This window comes from Dothidotthia symphoricarpi, assembly GCF_010015815.1.
Source record: "Dothidotthia symphoricarpi CBS 119687 unplaced genomic scaffold P153scaffold_3, whole genome shotgun sequence".
Lineage (NCBI taxonomy): Eukaryota > Fungi > Ascomycota > Dothideomycetes > Pleosporales > Dothidotthiaceae > Dothidotthia > Dothidotthia symphoricarpi.
Genome location: NW_022985010.1, coordinates 735,512 through 748,812, shown reverse-complemented (window position 1 = coordinate 748,812; position 13,301 = coordinate 735,512). Strand labels below are relative to the sequence as shown.

The window sequence follows — 13,301 nt, the reverse complement described above, 5'->3', positions numbered from 1 at the left end:
TCTGGTCCAGGAGATATTTCTTCTCTTCGGTTGATGTGTGCTTGAGCCGAGGCGGAATCATGTTGAGACTGAAACTCCTGACTGTTGGGGAGACACGGCAGAAAGAGCAAAATCTTCGGTATCTATCCTTGCTTCTCGTCATGGGTCATTTGCATGAACCGAACTGGCAATGATGGTGATGGTGTGATGATCTCGAGAAAACGGAGAAGATGTACAAAGGTGTTGAGTAACAACTTGTGGTGCAGAGCAACAATAGCCAAGCGTAAACAGTACATACACGTTGCTAGAGCAGACGGAAGATGTCCTTTGATAGCTTCCGACGTCGAATCGTACTTCAAGTCGCAGATCAACAACAGTAATGACCAAAGTACGACAAAACAACAACAGCAATGGTAATGGCTACTTCGTCTATAGATTGGTCGAGTATTTCTTTATCCTCAACGCATAATCCACGAGGTACGTTCTACAACTACCGCTGTGAGGCATCTGTTGCATCCCATCACTAATGCAGAAATTCAGCCAGCATCAGCAACAAGACCAAATAATCCCAACCCCAAGTAAAACACCTAGTCGCTCAAGCATTACCCATGAACAGCTACTCCGCACGGCACTCCGCCATTAACCACCAAGCCCACATCGCAAGGTCTTCCCTGCCCCACCGTCGCGCCTAACCGCGTACTACGTATACATAGCCACGAAACTTATGCAAACCACCGTCCTCCTCATCATGCCCCATAAGCACCAACCTGCACCTGAAACAAGGCGATTTGGTGGCACGGCATAGTAGTAGGAAGCCTTACATCAGCGCCGACGAAGACATGTGTAGCTAGGCGTCCACAACAAGAAGACAGCGTCTACGATGCGCCTCCACCAATACACGACTTATGGTTTAGAAATAGACAGCCGTATCTGCATCCTCAGCTCAACGCAAGCGAGCGATTTTTGATGCGGATCGGTAATGCACATGTGGGGCGTGAACGATGCAGGGCTCACGTAAGAATAGGCGTTTAGTGTAGTGCGATTAAACATACATACGCGCTCTTGACATGTAGGTCACGTTAGGCCAGCCAGAGCGCTTGAGTAGGGCAGAATAGTTGTTTACTCATGGTGCGCGCGTAGGTGCGTAACCGCTGTTGGCATCTGTGCAGATGCGGCGAGGTGCAAAGGACTCGCCCGTATCGTGGGAATTATTCTATGCGAAACGCCAACGTACAACTACACCACCGATCGACATATGACGCCGGGAGAAGTGTGTTTGGACACCGCGGGCTCGGCGAGACGCCGGTGGCAATGGAATGTCGCTGGCTGATTCTCGGATGGAACACTGCCTTGGGCGCCAGAGCCTTATTGCATGGCAGCTATGATTCAACGGGTTTGAGTCTGACATCATGCGGGTTGGTGCTCTCACCGGATGTAGCAATAATTCGTGTCTGATTACCTTGGCAACCTAGAACGTCAGTAGGATGTAGATGATGAAGCCCAACGCAATGGTTTTGTGCGCGTTGGGAGACTACAGAACAATTGGGAAAACTGCTCTTGAATCGTACAAACTTCTACAAGATGACGACTAGGTTGTGTTGCAAGGAAGTGGAAAGGGTATGCTGGGGTACTGGGTCATGAGTTATTGTTGCACCTAGTGCTGTGGGGTTGTCTGAGATGCAGAGGTACTCGTAAGCTCTACCGTACCGTTATCATGCGAAACGTGATACGGTTTCGGGAGCCGGGTGAAAAGCGTACTGGACACTCGCCCTGTGGAGCATATCTGTCCGCGATGATATGTTTAGATTGTGTTTGGGACCCTGGAGTCGGACAGTGGACGCGAGTTGCTGCGTAAGTTGTTGCGTAGTGAAGTCTCTTCCGTTGGGGTAATGGCAAGCATAATCGTTGAGGATATTGGACGATCAATGATATCATTTGAACATTGGCTGTTAGTGATTTGAAGGTCGGATTATAGCGTATGCTTGCAAGCCTTTCGATGACCTCGTCATTAGTACATGTCGTGAGAACCTTCAGTGGATGACTACATCTTTTCGGTGATCATATAGTGACCACTAAACAGGGCGCTTAATCAGATGCGGAAGTTGGTGGAATGGATATCAAGGTCGCTCATACAACTCCAATGATTGCCTGTATAAAAATTAGAGTTTCGAGATTATATATGGAATCCAATACCTTGCTCTAGAGTATGAAATTGACAGTGCTCGTATCCAAGAAAACTGCTGTCCTGTTTCAACAAGAACAATCTTGACAATTGAAAGAACGCAAGATACCATATTCCCAAACCACGGTACCATACCTCTACCCATTCCTCTCTCCTAACACCGCTTCCACCTTCTCAACCAAACCTTGTACCCACCTTGCCACATCATCTTCTTTACTGGCAACCACACAAATCCCTCTAAATGAAACGCATCACTCACATATAACAATAACCTGAACGACCTATGATCTCTGTGTCATTTCTCTCACCTTTCTTTTTAATTTACTTAAGTTCCGCTCACCCCCCCCCAAAAACACCTCTGAACGAACATACGCCTCGATAAATTCAATCTTCGTGTCAATCTCAACCTCATTCTAATAACCATCCCCACCCACCCCCCCCTGATAAACAACATACCCTGCCCACACTTCCCCAGTACTCTGCACCACACCCAAAACCCTCACCGCACACCCTCTCCCAAGTCCCTCAAAAGACCCGCTATATCTCCATTGAACGTCATTCTTCCCGCCAAATTCTCGTGAGGAAGTACCAGATCTAGTCGGTCAACAAATTGCTACTTGGGCATACATGTTCTGCTCAGATCACATAACAGCAAACTCGTTGTGTCGCTTGTATAGCATTGTTTCTGTGCTTGTGTGGACATGTTATCGAATACTGAATAGGTTATTTGGTTGGGGATGATTGACTTGCAGCTTGCGGAAGCGGTAGTTGGAGGTCGTTTTTGAACAGTGATGGTGATGACGACGACGAAGACAGATTGGTAGGTCGTTGAGTTTGCGTGGTGAGTCGAGAATAAAACCGATGGGAATGACATCACACGTCTTCACCGCTGTCTATATCCAGCCGCAACACATGATATGAAAGGGGTATTAGATATTATTTCTACAGCACAACTTACTCTCAACCTACATCTCGACCACCACCACCAACCCAACACACATCACCCCACCCCACCCCACCCCTCAAACCTTCCCCACACCCACAGGAAACTTCTCCAAACTCTCATACCACTGCACAACACTCCCAATCAAAAACGCCCAACTCGCCCAAAACGTGCTCAAACACGCCTGATACTGCGCCCAACTCCTCTGATCGTACCCAAAAGCCGGGGAAACAGTGAAGCCAATACCGCCAATGAGGTTCCATGCGCCGATCCACCAGCCCAGCGTGCCAAACGCGGGTTTCCACCACTTGGACTGGGTTTCGAGCATGAAGAGGGTGCCGGAGATGATGAAGCCGCAGCCGCCGACGACTTGCGGGGTCCAGTAGAAGATGATGGTTATGGGGCGCGACATGTGGTTGTAGATGCCTGGGAGGGCTGTCAGGCCGGCGACCCAGAATATGCATGCGCCGATGAGTTGGGCGAGGGAGGCGAGGAAGCTGAAGGAGTGGAGGTAGTGCGTGGTTAGTTCTTGGTGGGATGGCCACCATGTCCATGACTTGGGTGCGTCTACATTGGGCTGCGATGAGGGGTCCTTCAGCTCGGTTTTGTGGCTGGTGGTGTTGCTGTTGCTGTTGCCAATGATATGGCTCTTGTCTATGTGGTGGTGTGTGCATGTCGCCGTCGACGGCAGGAGTCCCACGCCGTTCTTACCACTCACTTCGTGCGAGAGGGCGGACTCGAGCGCCCAGCCAAAGCACGCCGAACGGTTCTCATTCACCGCCTCGGCCATGAGCAAGAAAGAGCCAACCACGAAGATTGTCGCGCCAACAAACGCCGTGATGCCTCCCCCGTACAGCTCCTCGGTCGCGAACTCGGTGTCTGGCCGCTGGAGAGGCAGCCAGACGAAAAACGCGTTTATAACCCACACGACACTGCCAATGGTGAAGATGAATGCGACGTCGAACGATATGTCCCACACGGGATAGTACGTGAGCATGCGCCATATCCCACGCGCGACGCTGGGGAGCGACGCGGTGGAGCGCGGAGTCGCGTGCTTCGGCTCGACGGCATGCTGATTGGGGGCGACGACAATGGCATGTCGGCCCTTACGGTTGTTGCGCGACGTCCATTTGAAAGCTACATCGGGGCGCGATTCGTGGTGGAAGTGGGCGCGTGTGGGGTTGAGGAAGGAGAGCGGGCCCGACACGCGGTCGTGGTCGAGACGAAGGGCGGTGTCGTGGATGAATGGTCGGTGCGATGGATGGAAAGCTCCACTGCGCGTGGAGGCGTGTTTTCCTCCATCTGTATCAAGGGAGTGTCCTGGTGGTGGAGACATGGCTTCGCTGTCGTGTGGAGCAAAGACTGGAGGTGCCTGTGCTGTGGACGCTGTGCATATTATCAGTGGGACGGTTAGCAGTTGATGTCATCTTCAGAATTATTGCCGCGGAAAAATTTCCAAGCTCTGCCTGTTCGTTGGCCATGGTTGATAGGAGTCGGTGTTCGCGCGTCATCGGGATTCGCGGCTCTTTATGCTGAATCAGCTGCTGGTCATGAAATTGCGTCCACCACATGCTTCGATCAGCCTCAATGGGTGGAAAGGCGAATCTGACGAATCACCACCATGGTTGTGTACTTTGCCGAATCCTTCCGCAGATTCGATACGAGTTGTGTCGGTCAAGGTTCCATGGAATTGTTCTACAACACCAAAATACTTCGACAACCTTCGAAGCCGTGTAGAATTGGTCAACTGCCGCTCGATTAGAATGCTAATATCACAAGGATCACAAGCACTGCAGCCGGGAACAGATGCAGAAACGTCATCAATACTCATTCGAGAGCGGCTACATTGTAGTTATGTGCCGCGATATGGTTTATTTCACAAATTTCGACTGGCACCAAAGTACATGCAAAGCACAGTTCAACCACAGCAGACCCAGTGCTACAAGAACACCGCCTTGATCTACACATAAAAACTATCCCAGTGGAAGCTAGGTGTGTAGTGCAATTCTCCACACCACGCTCCTGATGAACGAGTTAGAGAAGACAGCAGGCCTGTACAAGAAATTTGCATCCATCTCACCTAACCCGGGGGCGTGTAGTGTACTTTGCGAAACACTGATATGCTAGACACACGCCAGTACACGTCCCGCGGTTAGAGACTACAAAAGAAGAGTCCTTAACTAAACCTTTGCCTACGCGCCTGCTGCGCTTTCTTCCTGTATTTATTGAGGGGCCCTGACTCTAACAACCATTATAAAGCAATCTTCCCAAAGCACCCATCTAGTTTTACATCCACAAAGCCACTACGTACCCACAGACCTTCCATACACTGTAATCATTATTGCATAAGTACCCAACACACACACCGTCTCCCGCATGTCGTTCCATATACACATCACTTCCCAAAGACAGTCAATGCAATGCAAAAAAAAGAGAAGAGAAGGTAAGACACAAAACACCATTCGACGTAATATCCTACAGTATGTGCACGCACCAACTCCATCCCACCTCCCCACCCCCTTTACCAATCCCATGCCCATCCATCCATGCCCCATCCATCCCAGTCCCCCCACCTCCCAAAAAAATCGCCTCAAAAATGCTAATCTACACGAATCGCCAGACTAGAACCTCATCCGCGTCGTGTCGTCCATCATCACGAGGGAATAGAAATAGACTCCCCCTCCCCCCATTCCCCGCCAACACGCCCACAAGAACTCCGTGCTTTTTTAATATCGCCCGCCCGCCCGCCCGAGGTCGTAAGTAAAAAAAGAGTAGATGAAGAAGAAGGAGAAGAAGAAACCAAAGAATGCCAAGCCCGTAATTGTCATTTGTCGCGTACTTTTCCCGTCCGCGGTACAGTTTTTCTACCATTAATCCTTATTTGCCAAGCCTCCAGCCCAGAAGAAATCGTGAAAAAAACCATATCGGTCGACGTGCAAAGGGAGGGGGGACCGTCAGAGGAACAAGTTGGAAAACAGGTATTAGGTTAAGGGTGTGAGAAAGGAAATGTAGCGCGCTTCGTTGTCATGCAATAAATCTCGAAGATCAAACCGGTAAAAACCCCCCCGAACACGAAGATGCAACAAGCAGAAGTGTGTTGTGGATGATGTTGAAGGAAGCAGACGAATGAGGTGATGGGTCATTCGTTTACTGATGAGTGAGATGACATGGAAGTTCTAAGCGACCAGTCCGTTGTCCGATCTCTTGAAGAGTCGGATGAGCCCCGAGCATCAGCCGTCTAAGCTAGTGGTCGAGGGCTCTGTTGCGCATGCGTAAAGAGAGCATTGAGAAGACGCTCAACCTTCAAGTGACGATAAGTTAGTGGTGCCCGACAAGCGATCCATGAGAAGGGAACGTACTTCGGGCGCCGCCTTTACGAACGGCAAGTCCCAGAACCCATAAGTGCGGTTCTTCAAAATCTCCAGCAGAGTGATGATGAGTCCCCATGGGTGGGGACGGTGGACCAGCAGACGTTCCAGAAGCACCCTTGTAATGACCTCTTGGATTTCCAACGCTTGTGGGTCGTCGTTGGGAGGACCAAAGAGATGCAGGAGCGCATAGCTGAAGAAGTGCGTATGGGTATTCGGAAAGCGGAGCTGATCGGCAATGGTGCTGATGAAGTGGAATTTAGCTTCGTATTGGAACTCCTTCACCAGCTCCTCAATAAGCTTGGCAGCTGCGCTGTCCGCATCGAAGAGAGGCGCTGTGGCTCCCTCGGTACCCAAAGTTGCGATCCCGATGTAGAGCGTGATTGCGTGGATCAATGCTGGATCAGCGGTGGTGGGGAGCTGCTCAAAACCAGCCGGCTTTGGTTCTGTATAGTACACCGCGTTGCAAATCTTCTGGACGTCCTGGGTCTTCGGCTCGGAGGCGTTGAGCAAACCATCGATTGTGTTCTTGATGCCTGCCTCGATAAGGATTTGCTCAATATTGCCACGAATGATCGGTGCTTGAAGGTTGTTCTCAAGTCGGTCGACCTTCAGTCCTGCTGTGAAAGGATCTGGCATCTCGAGAATAGTCGATGGATACGCGCTGATGATCAGGTTTCGAAGCTGCGTGCAATGCATGGGAATGCTATTGCAAAATCGGAAATGGTTCTCAACAAGGAATTCCGGGTAGTCATGATGAATGACGAGCAGGACACGCAAGACACCACGATAGAAATTCTGTGCCATAAGCGTCTCTCCAGTGGGTTTAATCAATTGCCCAGTAAAGACCAGAAGCGTCTCGATCAGTCGAGCATAGACGTCCCAGCGCTCATCTTTTTGGGGTTCTTCTAACAACGCTGGTATAAAGATGCGGTGGGAAACCAGAGTCAGCCATGCGAAAGTGAATCGCGGGAAGTGGCTAGGCTGCAAGATTAGGAGCGCTCTGGCGACGCCAAGGAAAACATCGGCCTTCTGATCAGCCAATGTGCTGTCTTTGACTGCCTCGTTGAGTCGGAACAGAATAGCCGAGAACAATCGGAAGAAAACCTTCTGGTTGAAGGCGTCCCCGCGGGTGTTATGGTGGTTGCAGAGCACAAGCACAACGACGACAAGTATCTGGTCCAAATACCTTGCCTTGCTCTCCTTCACGGCTTCATCCTGCTCTCCTTGGTAGACGACAAGGTCAACGATGAGTTTGCCGAGCGCATCGACCTTCACAGTGGCCACATCCAAATTTCCAGCGCCATATGGAAGAGCGTGCTCGCGCTCGTATGAATCCACAGAGGCGTCGACACAGGAGCGAATGAATTCGATCGACGATTCCTGGGTTTCCATCACATTTTGCTTGTGAAGCTGGTAAATGAAGGCACCGATCGTTTTCCTTGGCGCCTCTGTCATCTGGAGATGTACCCATTCATCAAAGATGTACTCCAGCTGGTCTTTCTGTCCAGTCATGGGTGGACTCATGGATAGGTCAGTAAGCGACGCTTGCAGGTCAGCAACTATGCGCTTTCCGACTTCCAAGGTAGGATCCTCTGCCAACCAGATAGTAAGAGCATCGATGGACGCAGCAAAGTCGGCACGGAACGCGCTTGGATGCTCACCAAGCAGCAGCTCGTCCATCAGGCTGGAAAGCATCTCTACTGCAGCAACACGGCGCTCAGAAATGGCTTTTGCGATGGTGCTATTCAAGCGATGCATGTCCATCAGACTAACATCCATCAACGCGACCATTACGGTGGATTTGAAGATACGGTCATCATCGTGGAGCGTCGCAAGCCACATCAAGACCTGTCGTGAGGTTTGAACAGACAGCTGGCACAGATGGCTCAGAAGATGCGCTAGAACCTCGACTTCAAGGCGAGATAGAGAGTCGTTGAAAAGATGATTCGTGACCTGGCCAGCAATGCGGAAAGCCCATGTATCCTTGTTAGGGCCGGCAAACTCAATGCTTGATATCAACTGATCGAAGACTTGGTGGATGGTGCTGCTACCGGGTGAAAGCTCGCTGATCCGTTCTTCAGTAGCCTCTTTCATGACACGCGTAAGCTCAAGGAGTAGCTCCTCAACACCACGCTGACCTCGCTCTGGACCAGAAGCATCCATGTAGCCATTCATTTGCTGTTGCGCAAGAGGTGCATGTGATGTTTGAAGACTTTGGAGCCTGGGCTGTTGGGCCGGTTGACGCGGTTCCGCTGGGGTAGCACCAGGAGTCGGCAAATTAGGAACTGCTGCGAATTGGTCTTGAAGTACATCTGGAAGTTGACGTCCGCCATCCTGGGAAGCACTGTTAATATGAGGAGCGCCTCGAGATTGTCTACCAAAGTCTTCGTAGATAGCCAGTTGTTCTCTGTTCAACCCACCAGCTGTCTGCTTGTAAGGCTCAGGGATGTAAAATGCCCAAGGGCTGATATTCGCATCCTTAAAAGGCTCGTTCGGACGGGTGTTGCGGAAGATTCGGCGGAGTCGAACAGCTTCCTCGACCTGCATATCAATCTCGGCAAGCGATGACATTTCAGCGGCTTGCTCTACCGTATTACAGACGAGATCGAGATTGTCATTGACAAACATCAGGACATGGCCTTCAGGAAGCGCCTGCTCGGGGAGGTCCCGTGCCATCACGCGGATATTGTTCTGAATGCTCATACGCAATGGCTCCTTGCACGTAACAAGCGCTAGCGCACCCGAGAGGGCTTTGACAACAGTATGGGCTGCGTTGCGAAGTTTTTCTTCGTCTGGCTCCATCGCAAAATCTTTGCTGATGAGTTGCGAAGTCGAAATTGCCGCAATCGTTACGGAACGCTCAACCACTGGAGCAATGATCTCTTGGATAGCCTGGTTGACAGCAGTGAGGAAGATCTTCTTCAACGTCGCAGGCGGCACAACACTGTTTCCGGATGGTGGATACTGTAGCTGATTGGTGAAATCGGGCAGAGCGGCGGTTATCGCTGCAGACGAGAAGCGCTCGCTGGTACCTCTTGCACGGTTCAGGCTCATGATCGAGAGATCGCCAAAAGCATCCATTCCATCTGTCACCATTGGTCCCAGGAACTCTTCATCAACTTGTGGCCGCGCTCGGATACTGTTGGTTGGCTCAATATCCTTATGGTCGAGATCTAATCCTTTGCAAAGAACCTCGATTTCGAATTTTTGGTTGAGCTTCAGGTCCGCGAAATGATATAGTTCCATGAGCACGCCGATGATCTCCATCAACCACGGGTTGGGAGGCCTGAAGACCGTGGATTTTGCAGCCTGTACCAAGACTTTGCAGGTGAAAGGGATCACTAGCAACAGGCGATCAGTATCGTAGCCTTCAGTCAAGAGGTCCTTGAAGGAAATATTCCTGAACTTGATAGGCTGATCACGAGCAATCGTTAGAGAGCCAAGCCAGGAACCCAGGTTCTTCAAATGACCTCGCTCGGTCGATCCAAGCGCAGCATCGTTATTGAGCATACGAACAACGCTGACATAGGTCTCGCGAAGAACCTCAGCCCATAGGGTCTTGTTGTTGAAAAGGTCCAACATGTCGAGATACAGTTGTTGAAAGTTGGGCTGCATCTTGGCACGTTCTTCCACAAGGTAATTGGCGAACCACTGATGATGTCTTGCCTCCACAGCCTCGGTAAGGTCGTTGATCTTGTCACGCAAATTACGCTCTGATACGTTGTTGAGTACAAACAACACTCTATCTTGAACGTCCTCATCTGGTTCTTCGTAGGCTTCTGACTGGAGGGGTGAGTCAATGAAGAGACAAGAAAACTTTGGTACTGCCGATTCTTGTTGAAGAGCATCCTCGATGTGATTGCCGTTGGTCAGCCCGATGCCATTTTGTGCTTCTCCGTTGACTTCCCCCACTTGCTGCCCCACGACTTCTTCTGCCTTTGCGAATATCTCAGTACCCTGAAGACCAGGAACAATCAAGAGTTGGTCGCAGTAGTTGGGCCATTCGGATAGTCGGGTTGAGAAGTGAAGCAGAGCTTGGAGTCCGAACTTGTACATGGAATCATCCGGTCTATACTCCTGAACGGCCTCCAAAACCATCGCCAGTCCGACCTGCAGTGCGATTCGAGATAGGAGATTAAAGTTGATGATTCCACCGAAAAGTACAGCAGTTGTTGCCAAAGCTTCCAATGGATATTCACCGAAACAGTTGTACTCATCGAACAGTCCGTGGATCATACAAGCGAATAGTTCCTGCTCGGCGGAATCGCGCGACTCTTTGTATTTTTTCAGCACAGAAATGATATCGCGTACATCGCTCTCGCCGCTGTACATGTTCTTGAAGTGCTCCTGCATTTTCTTATCAGCATCCTCTGGAAGAGCGTTTCCATTCGGGCCGTTGCCATTGGCGTCGATGACATCGTCTACGCCTTCACCATAGTTGATTAAACGAGGATATGCTTGGATGCAGTTTCGTTGCAGGGGTAATAGCTCTTGCTCTGGGAGTCCACATTCCGCGAGAAACCAGAGCAGTGGGTAGACGGTCTTGACAGCCAGGGGCAAGCTGAGGGGATGATGGTCGTCTCGTACGCGCTGCATCTCGTCCGAAGCTCTAGCACTCAGGAAGTTGGTCAGGATCCGACGAAAGAGTGGACCAGCTTGTTCGAATGTCTGTTGCAGCCACGGCTCAATTTCAAACTTCCCCCGTGCGTGTGCCTGCGCGGCAAGATCCAAGCTGATATCAGTGTTACTGCGAATCAGGGTGTCCAACCAGCCATTGGCCTCGGCGTGTTCGAGGATGAGCGTGAGTGACATCGGATCGGCGTTATATGCGTCAACAAATCGGTCGATAAGCCACTGGAGGTCTTGTTGCCACAGACCGTAGAGGACAAAGTTGTAGATGGGTAACTTCTTGTGGAAATAGGGATCGAACAACTGCTTCAACGCCTGCTCTTGTAATGCGCCCCATGGCTTTGGAACGGCGGCCGCAGCGACAAGGAACTCAGCAGTATGCGGATTGATGACCAAGTCTGGAATGCCCATCGTTTGTGCGATGTGGTAGGTTTCAGAGGTTCGGAATATCATGCTGAACAGCGCGCCGGTGGCGTCGAGAGATACGAACGGATGCTTTACTGCTTGCTCAGCAAAGGCCTTGATGTCGTCGGAGGCATTCTCAAAAGTCTTCATCGAGTAGGAAGCGCGTAACCGCGGAATTTGGGAGACATCGAGCTCTTGAGGTGTGCACGACAAGTAGCACACCAGGAAATAAAGATGCGTTAGGTCGTGCTGCCAGGACCCTCCCCACAATGCCTGGATGTCGAATGTTTCCGAGTCCTGGGCAACTGGGAGCAAGGCGTTGTAGAGGGTGAGGAACTGGTGCTTCTCGATGCGCAGGCTATCCCTGTCGAATGCCTGGACGACATCCTGCCAGTCGAGTCGTTGTCCAGCCCGATGTTCCCGCAGTGCAGCCACAAAGTTTTTCGCATTGTGTCCTGTAGAGAGCGCCAGGTAGAGCAGGACAGTGGCGACCTGCTGGTAACTGATGTCACGCGTCTCGGCCGAGGCGAGCATATCTTTGCATGCCTCTACTGTGGCGGTACCCTGTGGTCCTGCGCGCTGTACTAGCTTCACCAAGGGGTTCCGTGAGCCGTCGGTAAGCTCTACGAGTAGCAGCTTCGACTCGACGACGCCAGGTATGGCTATGTGGAGGTTTTGGCACCGCACCTGGACAGCATATGCGAGGCTCATCTTCTTGTCTTCGTCCCAGCCCTGTAGCGGGTCCTGCAGCAGGCGGTCGATGAGGGCGGCGAGATAGTCAGGGCTCAGGTCGTCGGGCTGGGTGGGTTGCGCGATGGCCATCAGCAGGTCGTCGCCTACCGTGGAGAGGACTGTGTCGGCTGTGCGAGTCAGTGCAAGCGCAGAAAACAAGACAACTTATAAACTCACCCTTTACCCGCAGATCTGTCTTTCTACATGCTAGCGCAAGCATCGTCTTAGCGATTGGGTCGAGCTGGAAGTGCGACACGAAGGTCGACAGGTCAAAGTCGCGGAACAGGTCGCCTTCGCTCGAGCTTATCGACTCTGCAATCTTATCTGCTTGCTCGGGCTCCTTGCGCAGCTTCTGCATCTCGCCTACGAGGATCTGGTAGCTGCCATTGGCGTCGGTGTTGCGGCCACCCGAGCCAAAGACGTGGGCGGCATTGTTCTGCAGCACGCGGCGGAAGTACTTGGAGAAGACCTCCATGCCGTGTGAGTCGACCAGCTGAGCGGGTGTTAGTCAGGTGCAAGGGGCAGTGGTGCAAGCGGGCGTCGACGTTACCTTCTTTATCTGCTCGATGCGGTCCCTGGCCCGGTCTTTCTCGTCCTTTGCTCCAAACTGGCTGAGCAGGAGGAAGATTTGTGCGATGACAATCTTCTGCAGAGAGGCACTGGATGTCGAGCTCGGCGTCGTGCTTGTGTTTGTGCTGGCGGAGAGTGAAGCAGAAGGCGAGCGATGGAGCAGCTTGGGGGCTCCCGTCTGGCTGTGTTTCGGGGCGCCCCACGGAAGTTGGCTCATCGAAAAGAGCGCGCGAGTATTCTGGGTATTGTGGCAAGTGCTTCCATGTGCAGCGCGCGTGCGGTCGGGAGAGGTTGGGGCGGGGCGGGTGTCGAACGTGGAGAGTTGATGATGTGGTGGTTCAGCGAGGTTCGCGAGAGGGCGTCACTTGGCATTCTTCCCTAACTTACCCCACTGGATTTCAGTCACATGCATCATGCTATGCGACCTGCACAACGATTTTCGACGAACTTGATTAATTCACATTTATTTTTGATGATTGTGACGCCAGGA

The 13,301-nt window shown here is 51.6% G+C and overlaps 3 protein-coding genes across 3 annotated transcripts; 1 reads left to right on the top strand and 2 right to left on the bottom strand.

Moving 5' to 3' along the window:
* Positions 1–3,183: 3,183 nt before the first annotated feature.
* Positions 3,184–4,101, bottom strand: P153DRAFT_372995 (uncharacterized protein; the record flags this gene model as incomplete). The annotated part of the gene is made up of 1 exon (XM_033669434.1): positions 3,184–4,101. One exon carries the CDS (start codon positions 4,099–4,101, stop codon positions 3,184–3,186), a length of 918 nt encoding a protein of 305 aa, XP_033527756.1.
* Positions 4,102–4,536: 435 nt separating this feature from the next.
* On the top strand, positions 4,537–5,240 carry P153DRAFT_155657 (uncharacterized protein). Its single transcript, XM_033662227.1, has one exon. The coding sequence runs from the start codon at positions 4,634–4,636 to the stop codon at positions 5,072–5,074; it is 441 nt and encodes a 146-aa protein (XP_033527755.1). The 5' UTR covers positions 4,537–4,633; the 3' UTR covers positions 5,075–5,240.
* A 1,048-nt stretch (positions 5,241–6,288) lies between these two features.
* Positions 6,289–13,119, bottom strand: P153DRAFT_420260 (Not1-domain-containing protein). The gene is made up of 3 exons (XM_033672231.1): positions 12,792–13,119; positions 12,419–12,734; positions 6,289–12,369 (listed from the first exon to the last, which is right to left on the bottom strand). Exons 1-3 carry the CDS (start codon positions 13,026–13,028, stop codon positions 6,401–6,403), a joined length of 6,522 nt encoding a protein of 2,173 aa, XP_033527754.1. The 5' UTR covers positions 13,029–13,119; the 3' UTR covers positions 6,289–6,400.
* Between the last annotated feature and the right edge of the window lie 182 nt (positions 13,120–13,301).

What these genes read in the sequence shown, in the direction of transcription:
- P153DRAFT_420260 (XM_033672231.1), bottom strand. Translation starts at nt 13,028, where the DNA reads ATGAGCCAACTTCCGTGGGGCGCCCCGAAACACAGCCAGACGGGAGCC. An exon ending in GCATCGAGCAGATAAAGAAG is followed by an intron (nt 12,735 to 12,791) that starts GTAACGTCGACG and finishes ACACCCGCTCAG; the next exon opens with CTGGTCGACTCACACGGCAT. An exon ending in GACAGATCTGCGGGTAAAGG is followed by an intron (nt 12,370 to 12,418) that starts GTGAGTTTATAA and finishes TGACTCGCACAG; the next exon opens with CCGACACAGTCCTCTCCACG.
- P153DRAFT_155657 (XM_033662227.1), top strand. Translation starts at nt 4,634, where the DNA reads ATGCTGAATCAGCTGCTGGTCATGAAATTGCGTCCACCACATGCTTCG.